This window comes from Parasteatoda tepidariorum, chromosome X2 (genome assembly GCF_043381705.1).
Source record: "Parasteatoda tepidariorum isolate YZ-2023 chromosome X2, CAS_Ptep_4.0, whole genome shotgun sequence".
Classification (NCBI taxonomy): Eukaryota; Metazoa; Arthropoda; class Arachnida; order Araneae; family Theridiidae; genus Parasteatoda; species Parasteatoda tepidariorum.
The window spans coordinates 55,767,263-55,789,834 of NC_092215.1; the positions used below are offsets into that span (position 1 = coordinate 55,767,263).

The 22,572-nt window shown below is 28.4% G+C and overlaps 1 protein-coding gene across 1 annotated transcript in view; it reads right to left on the reverse strand.

Moving 5' to 3' along the window:
* Positions 1-1,092: 1,092 nt before the first annotated feature.
* Positions 1,093-22,572, reverse strand: part of LOC107453377 (vacuolar protein sorting 26) — a 29,177-nt gene continuing 7,697 nt past the window's right edge. The window contains exons 4-8 of the mRNA XM_043041341.2: positions 16,290-16,446; positions 16,049-16,213; positions 14,211-14,386; positions 4,106-4,248; positions 1,093-3,370 (exon numbers count right to left, since the gene is read on the reverse strand). Of these exons, the coding sequence (XP_042897275.1) occupies positions 3,296-3,370; positions 4,106-4,248; positions 14,211-14,386; positions 16,049-16,213; positions 16,290-16,446 (716 nt within the window). The 3' untranslated portion in view covers positions 1,093-3,295. The remainder of the gene's footprint in view (positions 3,371-4,105; positions 4,249-14,210; positions 14,387-16,048; positions 16,214-16,289; positions 16,447-22,572) is intronic.

A 22,572-nucleotide genomic window follows, 5' to 3' on the forward strand; every position in this document is an offset into this window, starting at 1 on the left:
GTTCGAACCCCGTAGCCGAAGACTCCCCGTGTAGTAAAGTGACTGATGCAGTTAAATCTCTTGAGTCGCAAAAGTCCTCCATGTTCTCATAACAAATAAATACCTCTGGGGGTACTGGATTAGAGATCGATCGTCCTCTGATTCGGGTCAAAATTACGATCTGTGGACGAATGAATGCATCCGCCCTAAAAATGGGTGTGACGCATAGTGTGGCAGAAGTCGAATTCTTGGCCATAGATGGCGCCACTGAAAAACAAGAAACGCACCCTGCCTTAAATTTGCTCGGTTTCATCAAGCAGGCTTGCCCGTGTGGCAAGTCGCATTAGAAACAACAACAATAGTAGTGTTGCTGAAATGCAATGAAGATATAAACTATATAATGTCCACCAGCACATAGCAGTTGGTATAGACATATTGCATGTTAAAAAAAATTTTAAAACATTAACTTAGTTCTAATTCTTCAACTAATTGATATTTGTAAAATATAAAGAAATATCATAATATTTTACTTTAATAGAAACATTGGGCAAAGCAGTAGGAAAATTTATGGGAGGAAATAAAAATCTACTCAAAATTTGAAATAGCATTCATAGTAATAATAATCACTCATAAAATGGTATTTCCCTAAATTTTAAAGATCATGAGACAAGTTAAAATATGAAAAAGAAATAATTTAAGGATCCTTGATTTTTTGCAATGTTCACCAAATGACACATTATAAAATATTGTAATTTTGTGGATATTTTGACAATTACAATGGTATCAACACTGTCAATCATTGAATGTCTGTTATAATTATTGTGGAGCTTACTCTATAAATCTAATCAGAAAACAAAGTTTATAACATGACTATCCTCATATATATATATGTTATAATAGACTATCCTCATGATTAAAAAAGTTTTGCATATTTAACTAAGCTTTTATCTAGATCATTGATCCAAAGCAAGTGTAGTACTTATAGAAAATTTAATGAGTAATTTTTACTTTTCTTCACATAACATAAAGAGCATTGAAAATAGTAAAACACATTTATATCGCACTACGTTCAATGTAGACAGAAACAGAAAGTGTAATAAATGATACATCTAATAAAATTGACAACAATGGACAACTTTAATTTCAATCAACAATATTTAACATTTTTGTTAATAAAACATTTTTATACTTACTAAATAATTCATTTTACAGTTGTGTGCTTTTTACATATCTATTTATCATCTACAAATTTGCAGGATCACACTAAAATTTCATACAAAACAATGTTCTTTGGTTTTCACCAAATATGAGAAAGGCAACCATATCATTCATAAAAAAATGATTTTTGTTTTGATATTTTATCATTAAAATAACTTTTTTTTGACATAAATCATGCATTATTTAGTCTGACTTATTTTCATAATTAAGTAAACAAATTTATAACAAGTTAAAGTCTCAATTGATTTACTATAAAAAATTACAGGTTTAGTACAATTATAAAAATTCCACAAATTTTGTATAAATATGTCTAAGTATGAAATCATATTTATAGGAATGATACTTCTGTTTGAAAAAAAAAAACCTGTTTAAAATAAAAACGTAAAAATTTACATTAGAGAGTCAAAGTGTAACACTCAATAAACTATTGTATAAATATAATTGTGAAATAAATTATATATTATAAAATTGATTCATTATTTATAGTTACTTTTATTAGAAAATGTTTAAAAAAAATTAGAAAATAATAAACTGATCAATGCTGATTTCTTACATATTCATATTTCTAAAATTAGACCCATAACTATATATATATAAAAAAAAAAAAAAAANAAAAAAAAAAAAAAAAAAAAAAAAAAAAAAAAAAGAAAGACACCCACATATTACTATTATTTTTTTTATAAAAAAGGGCAAAATACTTTTATTAAAATGGCACATAAAATATCAACTCTACAAACAATGAGAAAAATATAATTGATAATTTTTTTTACCAGACATTCAAAACCTTTACATATTCACTACTAGAAACAAATACTATATAGATAATGGAATAAAAATAAATTTTTTTAAATCTGACAGTAAATTTTTAATAAAGCTCTATAGCAATAAACAGTTCATTGCAATTTATTAGTTATTAAGGCATGCAATTAATTATAGATATATACTAGAGGAATGAAACTGACAGGAAATTAATTCATATAGAAAAAGTCAATAGTGGAATGTAACAAATGTGAAATATCAATAATATATGAATATGAAAATTCAGACAATTCTAATCACCTCCCCCCTCCACAATACTAATAAAAATATTTTTAACAACTTGTATTACTTGAACCCTTATGGCGTTAATAGTCCCTGAAACAATTTCTTATTGTTTAAAATTATTATACAGATATAAGAAAAAAAAGAAGCAGCCAAAATATTATCCAAGACCTTTGCAAAACTTCTAATAATTTTTTTGCATTATTCAAAATCATATTGTCTAAGACATAGTTATATGATATGCAGTTATATAGTTATTTGCTTTTACATTATTAGATATTTTATAAGTATTTTATTGCAAATTTATAGCAGAAAAAATTAATAACTCACATTTTTATAATTTTTAAAGCCTCTTTTCATCAAGAGTCATAGTTTAAACAATGCAAGAAAAGAATAAAAAGATGGTTTGAGTCACGTCAAACAAAGGGCAAAAAGTATAGTTTTAAGAAAAAGGCATTTAAACTGTTCTACTTCATCTTACATTTTTGTTATTGCTGATAATGAAAGAAGTTTCAGGGAAACATAACGCACACTATAGGGACTTTATTTATACAGCAACACAAAATATTGCATTTTTTAAAAAAAGTTTTAATGTAGCTCAATATAATCTAAACAGCGCAAAATTATTTCCCCATAAATAATTATTACTCAGATAATTATTACACATTTCTATAAAAAGACTTACAGATCTAAAAGACAAAATATAATTTAAAAAGTTAATAAATGAATTAAAACTTGTATAATAAAAAATTATATATTTCTTAGTTTCAATCAAACTTTTATCAAAACAAAATATTCACTTTATCTTATTCTCCATTTCAAGTTTTTGTAAACAAAACAATGGAGAAAATAATTTTACTGGAAGTATTTTTAATATTGAATACACATATTAAGAGTGATCATCAAGTTTGCCGTAATGGCTGAATAACTTCCATTCCGAAGAAGCCCAAAGGCATATTAGGTTGGACGTTGAAGAAAACTGAGCATTTAAATGCATCAATTCACTCATTGGTCCATAGAAATTTTTACAGCATGATAAACAAGACAGAAACTCATACTACTTAGATTCAGCTGGAACTGATTGTTGAATAGTTTTTCTAGTCACCTCCCCTTTTCGCCATAAAACAATTTCCTGTAAAACATAAAAAAACATATTTATTTAATAAAGAAAAAGGATTTTTATAATGTTGGAAATTAATCTTCCTGATTTGAGTTTATATATAAATCTTAATATGTCCTTAGGTAAAAGCATTTACAAATTTTTTCCTTAAATATATTTTCATATTAGACAAAAATTTTATGTTCCTAGAAAGCATGTAAATCATACTTCAAATTAGATCTATGGTCAAGAACTTAGGTATTCTTTTATCATAAAAAAATTGCATTACACTGATTTAACTTATTCAATGAAGTTAAAACTATTTTACTCAAAATAAATTTTTATTTCTTTTTTAATGCAGGAAATTTTATAGTGAATCTTCTTTGATAACTAATGAAAAAAGTCAGATTTGAATATTTCGAAAATTTAAAAAGTTTCTAACAACTTTCGAAATAGTTTTTGCACTTTTTAAAAGAAAGCACCACAAAAGTTTTTTTTTCTCACAAATTTCATCTCGAATCATAAAACAAAATTTAATAATAAAGGATACCTTAATAATGGTCATACACCAAAATGTGATGGTAAAGGAAAAAAAAAAAAAACATGTGAAAGAAAACCAACTTTTATGGGGGATGATTCCCCACAATGCTGGTGTCATTTTTAATGGAAGGAATATCACTTAAAAGAAAAAAAATACTTATTGTTCTCAGTACACTTAATGCAGACTGTTTTAATTAGAGGAGATTTATTTATAAAACTAAAAAGCACCTGTTGCTTAAAATATCTTCGATCTTCTTCGTCAACCAGGACTAGATTTAAATAATATCGCACAGAAAACTTTTTATTGATGTCTTTCATAGTCGGCGTTAAATCATAACCAGCTAGGAAAACTCGAATTGGTATACTTTCCCCTGTAACAAAGAACTTATTCTTTATTTCAAATAATATTTAATTCTTGAACATAATTTGCTTATTTTTTTAAATGCAAGATTTAAATACAAAGTGACAAAGTAATTGGGCAGAGTATCTAGGTAAGACTATGTACACTACCCAACAATAATAGAAGAGAGACTTGTAGTTTTTGACATATTTTAAAATTTCTAAGATATACTTAGAGGATTATTTTATAACTTTAGAGATGATTAGACTATACGATTTTTCATACTTAACAATCAATTTTAAAGCTTTCAGAGCTTTAAAGGACCAAAAAATTGTGAACGAAAACAAGTATTTTTGAACACTCTATGTCAGAAATGTAGCAATAAGTTTGTAACTACTAGAATCATTTACTTTGCTTATTATTTGCAATGTTTGCCTGAAATTTCTCAAACTTAAATATCTATGGAGATATGGACATGAAAAAATATTCAACAGAATTAAACTAAGTTTTTGGAGCAAACTTTAATTAATAATAAAAATATTTGAAGATTTCAAAAAAAAAAAAATCCTTTACAATTGCACAAGACATGGGCATTTAATGTAGTTTTTTCATAATTTTGTAGTGAATCATATCAGGTAACAAATGAAAAAAGTCAAATTAAGCTTTAAACAATTTTCCAAGTTGCCATTGTATTTTTTAAAAAAGAAAGCTCCAGATCAAGATAAAGGGCTTTCCACAAATTTAATTTTGTATCATATAACAAAAGATAATACTTTGCAATCATAGTCTGCACACCAAATTGTGATGGTATAAAGAAAAAAAAACATACTTTTATGGGAGATCTGGTTCTTTTTTTTAATAAATCTTGTTCAATAGTTTAAAATAAAATATGTGGAAAACCTCTTATAATTCAGAGCCTTCTTTAAAAAAGTACAAAAGCTACCTTGAAAATTGGTAAAAACTTTTTAAATCTTCAAGATATCCAAATCGAACTTTCTTCATCAGTTACTTATTACAATTCTCCATAAAATTATGAAATTTATTCCTCAAATTTGTTACACTCATGTGCGGTATGAAAGAAATACTTTAAAAGTACACATCTTGCGCAATCTTAAAATTTTTTTCCTTTCAGATTTTAAAATGATAATGTTATTATCCCTCAAAAATTGTAATAAAAAGTAATTTTAGAGTTGCATGACTAGTTACATGAATGAACTGGGCATACGTGCTATGTCACACACCTATGCATAAACTTTCATAATAAGTGCTCTTTGTGCTCGTAATACAAGGTCTACAAATTCTATGGCAGAATTTGTTTGAGTTGTCTGCTACAAAACTCTCCAGCACTAATATCTTCTGCGGAAAATAAAAATAAAATTGTTTTTCACTTTTGAAAAAAATAAAAAATCTTTCTGCAAGAACTCTGTAACATTCTGTGACAATGCCGCCGTGATTCTGCCACGGGGTCAACAAACAGGGTTCGTTAAAGTGGGCCCAACCTGAAAAAACAGGGTTTAGTTTTTTTTTTTGGGGGGGGGGCATTTAAAAAAAACAAGGTTTCAGGGTATCTGCTACATTTTAGATTTTCAAATTCATGACTTTCTGTGATTAATTCCAAGAATTCTTCATGACTTAACAAAGTTACTATTTTTTCCAACAAAAACACAACAATAAATTTAAAAAAGCATTATAATAACATTAATTGAAATGACAGGTAGAAGCAAAAATACTCTGCATCTTCATATTATAGATTTTAAACTTAAAAAACAAATTAAAGAAAGAGTTAAAGCAATAAAATCACTAAAAAAATACAAAAGCAAATAATTTTTCTGCAAAAGTATATTCTAAAGATACTTTCCTTGTTTATCAGAAAGGAAAGAAATACTTCTGTTTTTTTTTTTTTTTTTCATTTCGGAATAAAAAAATTAACCAATGACTGGCTTGCTTCAGCTGAAATTTTAAATTGATAAAATAATAATAAAAAAAACATTCTGAAGTCACAGAAGTTTAACCCCTTACCTGCTGAGCAAAATTTACGTGATTCACTCCCCAGTGCCACAGTTTTTTGTTCAAATGAGTTTTTTTACGCGGTGTTTTGGTGGTGGTGGGGAAATGATGCACGCGTTGCAATGAGGAACCTGCATGCGTTGGGTAATCGCAGAATGTTGATTATTTTAAATAGTCTACATCTTAAAACTCTCTAAAATCAATTCAGAATTTAAAAAACTGACCCGAATATTAAAAAAACTTAACTCAAAATTAGTCAAAAATGAAACTAACTTCACGTGACACACAATGAGGCGGGGTTTGCTTATGACGTGAAAGTATAGTAACTCAGCGAAAACCAAAGCTTCTTATCTTGAAATGTTCAAAGGGGAAAATCTACAAAGGGGTTTTAATTTGAACTGCATTTTTTAAAAAATTGTTTTTCTTTCATGTTTATATCATATATATAGTCTAAATATATATGTAGTGTATATCAGTTGCATCCTCCCCCTTGAGAAAATTTTTGTGGGCACCTTTCAGCATAATGAAATAAAATTGAGGAATGAAAAAATAAATGTCCAAACTACTTTTTTTTCAATAACTTTTGAAATAATTTCATATTATAAGCTTTTAGGTAAATAAAATTTAGAAAAAAATTCTTTTTATTATTAACTTCTAAAATATTTTCTTGATTTTTGTTGTTGAAGAAATGTAATAATGCCCCTATCATTTTTTATTTTAACTTTCATAATTTTTTCTTCTAGATAAAATTGATTACTTATTTTTTAACTCAAAACTCTTCAGCATAATGAAATAAAATTGGAGAATGAAAAAAAAAAAAATGTCGAGACTTTATTTGCACTGATTCATTTTTATTTATATTTGACTATAGATAAAAGTCTGAACTGTTTTGAAAGTTTTTATTTAATGAGTTGATCCCAATTAGAGGGAATGGAATGAATGGTATATGACCTGGAATTTAGGTAAATTTTATAAAAAAATTCTTTTATTAACTTCTAAAATATTTTCTTGCATTTTTTTTTTTTTTTTGAAGAAATGTAAATAATGCTAAACCCCTATCATTTTTTATTTTAACTTTGATAATTTTTTCTTCTAGATAAAATTATTCTTTAACTTTAAAAAAAAGAACCTGTACACCACTGTTCTTTACAAATAAAATCCTTTCATTTTAAAGAATTAAAAAAAAAAAGAAAAAAAGAAAGTGATCTGAACAACATTTCATAAACATTTCAATTCGGTATAATGAATTATTCATTCAGAGAAGCTTATCAATCAGAAAAACAATCTTACAGAATTAAATTATAATTAAGTAAGTTACTGTAAAATGGTCTTAGCAACAGTATAATGCAGTAGTTGCAGACAATTGATGGTACTATGTCCGGAAATTGTCTATCAGTAAGTCGTAAAGGACAGTCAGTTTGTAATTTCTGACGTTTGGAGGGTCGTGGAGAATTTGTCTGAAATATTTCTATAACACGTTCAACTAAACTCATTCGGAAGTCGTAGTTATCCACGTTTGGAAGCTGTTTCTTTTGTGAAATAAAAGCATTCCAAATAGCCATATCTAACAGATGGCGAAATATGGTTTCATAATATCTCTTCTGCCTTATACGTGTTGTTGGATAGCATACAGTGCCTGATCCGCTCTAACTACCCCACCAATCGTCAAGTTGTAATCAATACCAACAGCTGGCTTCATAACTTTTTTTTCAGTTTCCATCAAGTTTGCTGTATGAATAGAGCTAAGAAGTGACACATACTTTTTGTATGTACTAATTTTGCCTCTTTGAAATGCAGCAATTTCGCCTTTCTTCAAAGTTAGTTTGTTAAAATTTTCCGGCAAATCACGTCTATTAGGACGAAGAGTACCATATGCATCAGACCTGCTTTGGATAAGCAGGTCTGCTAATTCTGGTGACAGATAGAAATTGTCAGCAATGATGCAATAACCTTTTCCCAAAAAGGGTTCAATAAGCGTCATCACTGATTTGGTAGCAACGCCATACTTCTCATATTTTTTGCCATACATTGTGCTTTTTCATGTGTAAACGACAGTGTTATGAATATAACCTGACTCGGTTTCAGGGAGAACAAACAGTTTCACTCCAAAGCGAGCTCCTTTCAATGGAATAACTGTATCCATGACAGCCTACCTTTGAAAAGCATCAAGCTCTCATCAATGCTCAAATCCCTTTCGGGCGTATAAACACTGGAAAATTTCTCCATCAAGTCAGAAAAAACCAGCCATATTTTTCTGAGTTTTGGGTTTGGATGAGATTCTTCATCGAAAGTCCTATTATCAAAATTATGGAAAAACTTCATTATCATCTGGAAACGATTTCTACTCATAAGTTTCTCAAAAATTGGAGTCTCAATCAATTGATTTTTTGACCAGCAAAGCTCTATTTCAAGTTTTACTGTTATTCCATGTAAAATCAAAATACCTAGGAAAACATACATTTCTTCTAAATTTGTTGGATACCACTTTTTCATTCTTGATTTCTCTTTTCCAGGATGCATATTGATGAATTGGTCAGCAAAATGGTTAGTTTCACTAACAATATGAAGAACAAGTTGTTCATCAAAAAATAATTCAAAAAAAGGAAGTGGGTTTGAAACATCCGTAATATTTTTCTTTATTCCTGGTTGTCCCAAAAATAGAAAGTGTGGAGGTGGCGCTGGCAAATTTTTCATATCCAGTCTTGTCCACTGGCAGGTATCTTTCAGAGAATAATCATAATCAAAATCATCTTCACCTGTAGAAATTTCATATTCTGACAAATCTGATCCTGAAGATGACGGAAAGTAGTAATCTAACTCACTATCATCACTTTCCAACATATTTCCATTTCAAAAAATAAAATGCACCAAATACACACGGTAAACGAAAGCGAAAGAAGAATAAACCCGACCTTACTCAATCAGAAGCACACAAGCAATAACTACGATATCACTTTTTCAACACATCCCATCCCCCCCCTCCGAAATTAGTAATACATTCGCAAACACTTTCAAGGTTATTTTACTGCATTCCGAAGTAGGGGGTGCAGTTTTATTTATAGCAGCGCAATGCAAGGCATCGTACTTCAGGAAAGCGTATATATACGCCCGCGGCAGTTAAGGGGTTAAAAGAACACCGTAATTTTTAAAGAGCATGATAGAACATTTTATATTTTAATAAAATATGACTGTGAGTGGGGATTTTGTTACAAATTTAGATATTCGGAAAACCATGAAATTGGGGGGGGGGTAAATTCCATTTTAAAAATCTGATTTTTTGGAGACCTAAATCCATGATTTTCATGACAAATTTTGTTCAATACCGAAATTCAAGACTTTCCATGATTTCTCATGACTTTCCAGGTGATCAGTAGAGATTTTTTTCCTTTGAGGCNTTAGATTTTCATCACGTAGTTAAAAAGTTTTTCAGGGGACAAAATTAACTGCAAAAACTTTTTTTTAGAATAGAGAGACTAGATCAATAGATTTTACTTCAAAAGCGAAATAATTGCAAATTTTTTCATTTAAACAAAAACTTCCAAACAATTGAAGATAAATTAACTTAATAATTAAGCTTTAATCATTATATAATTGAGCTTAATTAGCTTGATATGTAACATGATAATTACTAATTAACTAGAACTAACTTATTTAATTAATAGAAACTAAATTAACTGATAAATTAGTGCATTGTTGTCAACTTGTTTTGAAAGTATCTTTAATTAGGATGAGAAAGTAAAGTATCTGTTCTGAAGAACACATTGTTGAATGGGGTTCGTAAACCCTTTTGAATATTTCTTCATTTAGGGTGAGCTGGGGTAATTCCTGATCAAAAAAGGCAAACATCTATTTCGTGAAAAACTATTGAAGATAAAATTTTAATATTTACTGGAAGTTTGAGGCTATATGAGATGAGTTCTGTGCTACCTTTTGTTTGAAAATCTAATTAGAATTTAAAAGATTTTAAATTTTTAGTGATCAGGAATAACCCTTTCTCTTGATCATTTTCTGGCTTAATTCCTGATCATTTCTGAGGAAATTACTGATCCCCAGTTTTCATAGTAAAGGGACTGTTTAAAAATAATTATACAATGGTAATTAACAAATAAGACATCAAGATCAAACAAATAAACCAAAAAGATATGTTTAAGCAGCTAATAAAACAATTTATTTAAAAAGCAAGAATAAAGATTAACACTTTAAATTTTCTAAAAATCTTTGCATCGTGCCATACATTTTAGGCAAGCAGCCAACTCATTCTCATGCTTTGCTGGAATATAAGAAAGAGTTCCCACATGGGTTACTTTTGCTGGATTTTGTAACTTCATTAAGTGAGAGTGTAAAGTTAAGTAAGGTATGTTAACAGCTCTGGCAGCAGCTCTCACACTGAAATTTTCATTTTCAATCCTTAAAAGAAATTCACTAATTTTGCTTTCTAGAAGCTTAGTATCCTTTTTAGGCTTATAATTTCTCACCATATTTATATTAGGCTAATTTATAAACTTAAAAATCATTCTAACAATGTACACACATAAAAATTAAGATAGATGCAAGGTAAGACAAACCAGAAATTGTGCAAATCAGAACACATTTGTCTTGTATACAGTTAAAAACAAATTTTGTGATTACAGTTAAAATATATTTTATAGTTGTTCCACTTAACAAATATGAACTGTTATTTGAGAAAAGACAACTAGCTATTTCTTATAACTATTTATAAAAAGAAATGACAATGATCAGGAATTACCCCATCTGTAGGGGGCTACATTCGATATAGTTTAATGTAATCAATTATAATGTTTACAGTAGATGTGAAACAATTAAACAAAAGCTTACACTATTTTCAGGTCAATGAAAAAGAAAGTAACTCAAAATATTTATTATTACAGTGTTTTCATTGCAGAAAAAAAAGGAGAGAATTTCTCACCCTTTCTCAAAAACAGGGTGAGATTTCTAAAAATTAAAAAAAAACATGAATAGACTTGGGAAAAAAATATTTCTTTAATTACAATACATTTTTAACATCTTCTAATTTTTAAAGCATTGAATATTCTTGCTGCATCATCATATGGAAAATGTTCTATATCTACTTTTTCATCAGCTATTCTCAATAGGTTGCTCAAATGCTTATAAGTCAATCTGTTGTGATATTTTGTCTTAAATCGGTTTTGGGTGCTAAATGACCTTGCAACAGATGCTGACTTATCCTCCACATCTACCAGCATAGGCTTTTCAATTATTTCTGCTACAGAATAGTGAAGTTCGTTGAAGTTATTTCCATGATGTCTTCCAGCATAGCATAGTTTTCACAGCCTTTAACTTTAAATTGTCCATGAGGGAGTTTGGTAATTCTTAGAAATAGAGCTGACTGGACTCATTTTTTTCTTCTTAACTGATTTTTTATTTAGCTGAAAAATATCTGTATTTGTTTCGTTTTGACCGTTTCTACCAACATTTGTTTCCCTTTCATTTGTCCGTTACGGAGTAGAAGATGTTGCCTTAACATGTCCATCTTACATTTATGCACACAAAATTTAAACGTCTTACATGAAGAAACCTTACCTACAGTGAACACGTGGCTGCAGAGAAATGTGTTCTGAAAGGGGTCCGGAGGGGGGGGATGGTGTTCTGCTGTTCGCACCTGTTCTGAACAATACTGGTAAATAGGGAAGCTAGATAACAAGGACCAATGTTGAAAATAATGAAAGATCAAAGAAGAAAAGGGAAACTGATTTTATTTAAAATGGCGGAAGATGAAATTTTTTCCAAAATTCGTGAGATTTGCCATTTTAAAATTGATTAATAGAGTGCGCGAACTTCGTTAATAATTTTTTAATGCGGGAAAAGAAAAAAAATATACGAGATTCTCGTGTTCTCGCATTGTAGTGAAAACACTGTTATTAAGAGAAGGAGGAGGATCTTTGCAGAAATGTGCACATTTTGAAACCCACCCTTGAAATGGAAAATACAGAAAGCAGTTTAAAAGATACTTATTTTGTTAGATTAAACAAAAAACTTTTATTAAGTAAATGTAGTTATACCTTAGTAAAGTGTACATGCATTCTTGTCCATGTCCACGGGTGATTGTGAAGTCCAAGCCAAAATTCCGGAAAATTTCTCGAGTAAAAAAAAAAGTTTAAATTGAAAAACATTTAAACAAAGTTTTTTCTCTCCTTTATCTCAATATTTCTTAGTTTACTTAAAATATATTTAAAGTTTTGCACATATCTATACCATTTACACATACTAATGATGACCTGGAGAAGTAATTAAAATTTACAAATATGTCTTTCTTTCTTGAGTTTATGATTATAACAACTATTTACGGATAAAAAATGAATATTAATCATGAATATAAGCTTATAAAATATCTCTCTGTCTCTTCCTTACAAATAAATAAAATAAACTGTGTTTGTAAGTTCTAACTTTAAAAATTTAATTTCCGGAAACTTCTGTGATCAATGATTTTTTTAAGCGTCTGGACCTTCGATCTCCAGAAACTTCCGGAGCACAATCAGCCCTGCCATGTCCCAAATTAAAAAAAAAAAAAATTTTAAAAATAAAACTCAGGTTATCATTAATTACCCCAGAACAGTGTGATCGCGAATTCCCCCGGGTCACCCCATATAAAATTATTGTTATTATAATGATTTTCATAATTAAAATTTCATTACAAATTCTTAACTTTTGATGCATAAATTTTGCATTTTTTGAATATTTAGACAATTTGTTGTGAACTATTATAGTAAACTATAATTAATATCAGTTTACTTCATTTCTGAAAAACTCTCAGATATAAGGAAGTAAAATTATTCCTGTAGCTTGAAAAAGTAATTGAATTTTTTAAGTAAAACTGTAAGATATAATTTATAAATTAAGTTCATATAATATTTCAAATATTATTATACTATAATATATATATTATTCATATATTATTATAATTGCTTTTTATATTTTAATCATATTTATGAAACTAATTAGTATTCAACTTTTATGATTGCATTAAAATTGAATTTGAACTAAAAACAATTTTTTTTTCTGTTTCTCTTTCAATTTTTACAAAAATAAATATTTTTTTATCAGTGTTTATATTATGAAATTTGTAAAAAAAAATACGGCAACAAGAAAAAGTAGAATCAAGATTTTTAGCGTTAAATCTTTAGTTTAAAAATTAAGAACGATTTTCGTTTATATCTAGGTCTTTTTTTAAAAAAACTTATGCTTATATATACGTTTTTATTATGACAAGGCAGTCCAGAGGGTTTCTATTTAGACTTTTAATCTTTACTTTTTTTCGGAAATACAGTAATTAGAAAACTGAAATGTTTAAGTGTTTTAAAATTTCAAGACAGATTTATATTTTTTTCTGTTTTGCTTTTGTACATAATCTGTGTTTTTATGGGTATTTTATGATAGCACATCATTTTAAAAAGCATTTCTGATAGACATTATCTCCTTTAATGCTTTATGGATAATTTTTCTCAGAAAATATTTTTTTTCAAAGCTGTCTTTTTTTTAAAATTTATCTTTAATATTTCTAATTATCTTAATATCTAATTATCTTTATTATTTTAAACATTTCTGTTAAAGCTCTTTTCCCTTTACCCACATACCAATAATACAGCCAAGTTTTGATTATTTTTAATATGACTTAACTTATTTATATCAAAAACATATTTATTAATATTTTTTGTTTAAAAAATGGTACTATACGGCCGACAAATACTCGGTATTTGATTGATTTTTTTGGCTGAATATTCGGTATTCAGCAATCACTATTCGTTTACATCCCTAAGCGAAATAGATCATTATAGTTGCTTCCTCCATTCATTTCTTCACACAGCCCAGTTCAACCATGATGGCTTTCAGTTTTGCTGAAACGAATGTAAAACTAATTTTTTTAACCCTAAGTAAGTTCAGTTCAAAATACTTCAGATAATTAAGGTATCGTTCATAAGTTTTTAAGAGAACCACTCATAAGCATACCTCTTACAGGAGCACCATCCATTATTTCATATTTAGCTACTGTCTCATTATCACTGTAGGAATTTGGACCAGAACCAGTAGTTTCACGCTTGAATATAGCTATTTCCATATGCCTAATTTTTATTCGAACCAAGAGGAAATAAATCTTTCCCACAATAACATCTTTTAAGTGGTACCTATAAATAAAGAAAATTATTTAATTAACATAAGGAAACAATAACACATGAGGTCAAAATCCATTCCTCAATACTTAATATATGAATAAATCTTTCTAAGAAATTATTAGCAATTTCGATTATTTTAAATAATTTAAGTTTGCAACTGATTATTAAACAAAAAGAATTAATATGAAAACATAATTTGATAACATAAAAAAAAATAAATGGATACGGAGAAATAGTTAAAAAAATAACCTCCCTAAAAACGAGGTTTCCAACTCACAATAACTTAAAGGGAAATGTTTCATAATATGATTGGATTATTTAAAATAAAGTATTTTTCATGTTACAAAAATTTGTTTTAGCAGGAAAAAAACCCCATTTAAAATGTGCTCTTTTAAATGTTTTGTGAAGAAAAGAAATACAGTAGAACCTTTAAACATCATGCCGGTCTCTTTAGTTCACCCATATATACCTTTTTTTTCAATGGTTCTGTTAAAACTGCTATTCTAATAATGTTAATAATATCGGCAAAGATTGTTTCCAAAGATAGCAAATTTTTGTGCCAATCCTTCAAAAAATTCACCGAAACTAGAAAAACTTTGTTCCAATCACCATCATTTGGAGAATTTAAATTGAAAATGGTATTTCAGGCACCATAACTAAAGAATTTAATTAGTGAGGCATTAACTTTGTTTACGGAAAGAAAATGCCATTTCAAAATTGATTTTTCATAGGAAAAATGTAATTTTCGTTCTGGTCTCGAAGAGAGTTACCCAAATTTACTCTTTTTTCAAGACTAAAATAAATAAAGGAAAGATACGGAAGAATCTAATAAAATTGATTAAGTCGATGATGCGCAAAGCCAGTTCTAACATTTGAAGAAAATACTTCACTCAATATTTTGAGCAAGTAAATTAGTGCACCCTTAAAATTTTTTATACAAATTTGTTGTAAATTTACTACTGCTACATTCATTTTCAAGCCAAATGTTGCATATACAATGGTGAACTGCATTTATTCTTTTCCTGTATATCAGTGGAAAGAATTAGCTCCTTGGAAAATAATCATTTGATGATTTTCTGTATTAAACATTGAGTGGAGAGGAATATCATAACTTTACATTTTGCATAACATTTAAAATTACCCAAGGAAATGAAGAAAAAAAAATACAATACCCAATATTTTAAATTTTAACTTTCTCATTAACTGAAAAGTTGACGAGTTACTCATTCAAATGCTGTTGAGCAAACATTTCCATAAAGAGATTACCTATCTTTACAGTGTCGGTACTCTCTCTTTACAGTTGCAGTACATTGAAAATACAACTCAATTGCAAAATTCAAACAGTTCAGAAAAAAAATAATAAGAATGGCATTAGTGATGCACCCAAGTTTTTTGTTTCAGCTGTATTAAAAATAAAATTTTAAACTTTTTTACTAACAGCAAAAACATGGTTTTAAAAGCTTTTTATTTTATTTTTCTTCTTCTTTAAATCAAAAAGTGGATAAAATATTGTTTGGCAATAAAACTTTTTTATAGCAGTCAGAAAACTATTGAAATTTGCATAGTCATTAAGCGCAATGCCCTAGTTGATTTGTGAGCACTCCAGCTATTCAGAAAGTGGTATTTATCTTGACACAAAAATGAATTAAGTACAATGAGAAAAATCAATCTTACTTTGATTTATTGTATTCAAATTCAATGTGAAGACAATCTTCAATTCCCACTTCCATTTTTATAGGAGAGTTTATCTCAGGATAAGAAGATAAGGTGTGAACAATGATTTCCATCTCTTTAACTATATCTGTTAGTCTTCGAACAACTGTAACTCGCAGAAAATACCTAGTATAATTTAAGATAAATTAAAATCTGTTTTGAAATTTTGTCTAATTAAAAAAATTAAATAGCAAGAGCATACCTTAATCGTACATTAGCTCCAGTATATGACTCAAATGATTTTTCTACATTTACAAATTCAAAAGTATATGTTATGTTTTGACATAGTTCACCAGGTCTAGCAAGATCTTTCACCAAAGATGTAAATTCATGATGATTCCCTTTGTCATAATAAAGCTCTGAAAATATTAAAAATTAAGTACCACTTATTAGACTAAGTTCCCAGTTTTTAAACAATTTATTGAACGCAATATATAGTAAAGACTATAGATAAAACAAATTTCACATTGAGATTGTTAATAGAATTCAATTCCTTACGCATAAAAATATATATATTATAATCGGTTTATATTGGATTATTTCTTAGAAATATTCTCTTTTTCTTCACAAGAGAAAGAGAAGTATATAATATTTTACGGAAATAAATAAATGAATATAATATTTATTTATAAAAGACTTTCCATAATAGACATGAAGCTGTGAGGGATAAGGCTTGTAGTTTTATTGTTGTACTCTTAACTCTAAACGAGCCTTCCTCACTCAATCTTTAGTGCCTGGAAATTTCTTCCTCCAGAGACGCAGATATCATATTGGTATGGTCAATGCTTTTAATTGCACCTTGTGTCCCTCAGGAGCTTTTATGGATTTTATTCATTTACCAAGCGGCCCTATACTTTCTTTTCTGAACTGTTCTCTCGACAACTTTCATAACAAGAGGGATATGAAAGATTACAAAACTTTGATAAATGGAGCTAAGTTGCACTTAACACTTAAGTTCTTTAATGAAATCTTCAGATATTAATCTTTAATTGCAATAATATGTGAATGAGAATACTAGCAGTTAAAATAAAATGGAAAGCTGGTTAATAAAAAGAGTGATGAATTTTTTTTTAAGGTGATGCAGTTCTCTTTTATTTTTAGACTTTCTTAAAATCAGTTCTAGTACATCTTTTCGAAAATCCCGAATACCTAAAAAAGATATCCATGATTTTAAAAGATGCAGTAAGTACCATTTTAAAATTTATGTTAGACTAAAATTTAAGAGTTTTTATATGCTTCAATATCGATAAATCAATAAAAATTTTGTACTGTTCATACATATGAAAAAGTTGAAATTCTAAAACAACTTTTAATCTAGCTATTTCTTGTCAAAAAAATTATCAAATACTTAACTGTTCCAATAATCATAATGCTTCTGAAGCGCTTAATTTTCCACCATTGCCTGTTAACGTGAAAAACATGAATCTACCAAAAAAGAGGACTCATATCAATTGTCTTTTGATGTCCTTTCTTTGCCCAAATTGCAGAATGAAAAAGAAAGCATGCGACTGAGGGGACTCTGATGTTTCAGACGAAGAGAGATGGGGAAATATAACAACGGACTTAGTCTATTATAGCTCTATGAATCCTAACATATAATCACATTAATGTAGTTTGTAGTTAACAATAAATTTTTAACCTGTTTTATATTAGTGTAGTTTTAAAAAATAGTAGTTCTAAGAAAATCCAGCATTTTTATGGCCTGACTTAAATTTGGCAACTCTACACTTAAGCAATGATTTTGACAAAACAATATTTTTTATTTTTGAACATAATGAAGAAAAAAAATTATATACAGGTCCAATAAGAAATTTAAGCAAGTCTCGCACGTTTTTTGCCCATGTAGTTGAAAATGTTATTGTAAATATACATTAAGTTTCAATCAGTTGGCTCATGTATAAAATAAAAAAGAAATATTTAATTCAAATATTATTTTTCTTTTAACAGTTCTATAAAATATGATTAATGGAATTGAATATTTTTTAAAAAATAGTTGCATTATGACTGAATAAATAATTTCTTTTTAAATTTGGGAGAGATAGAGTTCGAAATTATCCCTCAATGTCTTTAGCTCCCTGATCCAGCCCTGTAGACAAGCATGTCCATAAAACAAATATGAGAATGGTAAGAGGGCGATCATGTTGCAGCATATGTAATACATTAAAGTTAGGTAGAATAAAAGTCATATCAGTGGGAGGTGTATTATTAATTTAAATAAAATTGCTATAATTTGAAAAACTTTTCAAGCAAAAGTTGGTAAGTCTATAATAGAGTCAAATTTTTATTAAACTGCAAACATGGATGATATCTTAGGTAATTAAAGGAAATAAAACATATTGGTAGGAAGGGGAATAATGTTTAAAAACCTGATGATGACAATGAAGCTATAGATTTACCCCCCCCCCCCCCNCCCCCCCCCCCCCCATTGAAAATACTTGAACTTTAGAGGCCTCTACACTCCCCCTCACATTAAGAAGTGCTGTCATCTTTCTATTGTCATAGATTAAATATAAATACACAAACCCATGGATTTAGACTGAAAAAGCTTAGAACTTTTGATAATAGATTTTAAAAATGTGTGAATACAAATCACAATATTAGATTTCTAAACTGTGTGCATGCTAATTGCGATATAAGATTTTTAAACAGAGTCCATTTTATTGATTGATTGATCCCTAACTTTTAATGCTATATCTGTTCAGACATGATTGCAGATATTTTAGAAAAAAAGGGGGAATCTTCAAATGAGCAAAAACAAAATCATGAAGGAGGTTTTTCGACCAATCACTTCACAGAATACTGTTGCATAGTTGAGAACTAATGAAAATTTTCTTTCAACAAGAAAACACATTTTCGGTTTTTAAATTGTTTAGTAAAGTTTCAGCAGCTTGAAAATAAAAAGTAAAATCAAGAGATGAAATTAAAATCAATTACAGACTATTGCAGCTTGAAATAAAATGTATTTTAAATAGTTGGAATGTACATTATATTTTTCATTTGTTATTTTCAATAAAATAAAAAATTTTGTTAGATTTTTTAAGCTAAATTTAATTTGTAAGGTACAGAATAGTATTGTTTACATTCATTAATGTAGGACATAATATGCATTGTTAGTTCATAATAAATTGTTTTTATGATGCATCGGATAAGATGAATACCGGTTAACATGAAATAATTATAACAGCACTATCAATATCCGTTAATGAGGTTTGACTATTTGAGTGATTCTTTGGAAACATGACAATTCTGGAAAAAAAATTCTTCAAATTTAAAGTCTTCAAAACAATTAATTTCTTTTATTTGTATACTTATTTAGTTACATTTATTAATATCTTAGAGACAGCAGTGCAGTTTACTAACATTTGCCTGAGAAAAAAAAAATAATAGAAATTCACCAAATTTTGAATGCCAGGAAAGTGACTAGAAGGCCAGAAAAATGACATATTAGAAATAACATACAGTGACCTCTCACTTACACACCACCTCTTTTATGCACCTTTTTCATTTATACGGCGATTTTTATAGGTCCCAGTACATTAGATAGGAAAACAACGATGAACACCCTTCGTTTATGCGTCGCTCTAAAAATAAAGTTTTCAATTATGCGCCAAAATTTTAGGTCAACATTTTAGTTTTTTAATCCTTTAAATATTTTTCCTTTAAAAAAAATTTTTAACTTAAAAATGAAGCAAATAAGCAATCCTTGTCACAGATAAAAAGAAATATATGTTAAATCCTATTGAATTTGCTTCCCCCTGTGACCTTTTGCATTTTTGCTGTTTCTGGAAAGACATTCTCTCTAGAATTTTGAATGGGGTGGGGTGTCTTATCTGTTATACCAACGACAATGAAAGCCCATTCATCTTTTAGAAAATGACCATTCCTCTTGTCCAGAGGTTAGTTTTACTCCCATGCTGTTTTCTAGAAAGAAAAAAAAAAATGACACCTGGAATACGAAAGATGAAAGAGACCGCGATCACTTACTTGCAGTCAGATGGACATTATGACTAAATAAAAGGAAGCGATCTGTTTAGTGAATGAAGTACTTGAACAACTTATTATGCAGCATATTATGACGTCAAGTACTTTTCTTAGAAATTTATCATGTGATATTTCACCCCCTCCCATAAAACTCAAATTTTTGTGAAGAACTGTTCATTTATATCTAACTAAAACTTGTGAACGATGAGATCGTTTTGGATGATACTGACGAGATGATAAAGTTCCTCCAAATCACACAGCAGTATTAAAAGCTTTAGACACTATTCCTGACTATTTACAATTTAATTTTGCATCTGAAACTCCCCTTTACCCCATTTATATTAACTGGAAAAAACTGTTTTTGAATAACGTCGGCAAAAACAAATACAAACATGTATTAAGATTATTTTGTCAGAAATTAATTTGTCCTAAGGTATGTTAAATTTTTTCTTTGTATATTTATAGTAAATACCAAAACAGTATAAATATTAACATTTAATCTTTAGAAACATATTTATTCGTATTGTCACTGCAATTTACGTTGCGCTTTAGAATTTTGAAGTTTTTCACTTATGCGCTTTTTTCTCTTGGCCCCTTACACCGGTGCATAAGTGAGAGTTTACTGTATAAATAAATATATTATCATCATTTTAAGCTAATAGTAAGTAAATCAACTTAAACTCAAAAAAGACAAGAGTTGAAAAGTTAATTTTAACTTATGTAAATTCCTAAAATAATTAAGAAGAAATTGATCAAATTAGTTAAATATAGTAAAAGTGAGAAAGTAACACACACAATGAGATAGTTTTTAATTTTACTGCATTTTAATTTGCAATGAAACAGTTAAAATAAAGAAAACAAAAAGAAATTGTAAAATTTCATTAATCATGAAGCTCTCAGAAGAAGCAAAACGGCTGGAAGATATTTGGTAAGGAGTAGAAATTTTTGAAATGATGATAGTCTTAAAAATTTTGACAGTCTTTTTCCCCTGGGCTACTTAAAGTGATTAGCAGTCTGGCTGCCAGAACAAACAATAAAGTTAACTTTAATATCTTTATGAACGACTTCAAAAACTTCTCCTACAATGAAAATGATAATTTTAGGAATTTTTCTGATTTCAGCATTCAAAATTGGTTTTACTTTAAATTAAAAATTAGTTCACTTACCAAGAAACCGTCTCATACGATAAGTAAAGAACAATGCTAGCATTAATAAATATAGTAAATTTTTGAATGTCTGGGGTAAAATATGATTAAAAAAAAAGAACCAAATAAAGCAGGCATGAAATTGGACAAAAATAAAAAAAAAGGTTAAGTTTTACAACACAGTCACTGGNAAGATTCGGGCAGAAGACGGGGTAGGGGGGGATGCTCTATATAATACTGTGATATCAATAAGATATATAAAAACAACTTTCAACTCTGCTGGGAGACTTTTATTTAATAAATATTTAAAGTGGCAGAAGCATTTAGACAGTGAAATTTAAATTGTTCTTAAATATAATTTTAAAATTTTGACCACTTCAATAGTAAAGAAAATTAATTATACGATGCCAGGGCAGAATTATTTTAAATTAATCACCGGTCAATCATTTTAAACTAAACTAGTTGCCAACTTTCACCTCAATATCTTGTTAGATTGCTACTAACAATTTCAGTCACTTTGACTGTTTTAATTAACCTATCAAACTTGAATTTTTTTTTTCAGTAGCATCGATCGTATGCACTTTGTGTTTGCCTATGAAATTGACTACCATCGTTAAAATACATTCATCTTACTCATAGCTGCCAACATGTTAAAATCAAAAAGAGGAACACAAAGCATGATAAGTCAATCAAGGGTAATTATCAGGGTTGGCAAGTTTTTGACACATGACGGTTTTTACCGGTTATTACCATGGTTTTTACCGTCATGTCAAAAACCTAGAGTTTTGGTAAAACTGTATTTTTATTTGAGTTTAACTGCTTATAATTTAAAATTAATTAACTTTTGGGCAATAAAATTAGAAAAAAAGTTGTTAAAGGATATTTAAGAACAGATTCTTGCATTTTCCCAACATGTTTATATATTTTACACAGATTATATTTTACATGTTTTCAATATTTTACACAGAAATGAGACAGGAAAAATCCTAGTAAATCCTTTTAGAGTTTCCTTGCAACATTGCAATAACCTTTTGTTATCATTATCCTCAATGACAGGCTTCCATTGACAGAATCTTCTTGAATTTTGGACTCATCCATACTAAACTCAGAAATCGACTGAGCAATGAAAAATGCGCAAAATTAGTCACTTGCTATCGTATGCTTCGGCACAGTGACCCCGACTACTGAACATGTAATTTTGTTTGTAATTAAGTTTTGTTTAATGTGCTTTTTCAACTGAATAAAAGCTTTTAACTTGACAAAATAGCAGTAATTCTTGACTTAGAGTTTGTTAGTAGTTACAAGTTTTGAAAGTTTATTTTAGCTTATTTCTAATATTTAAGAAATGCCAAATTTTAA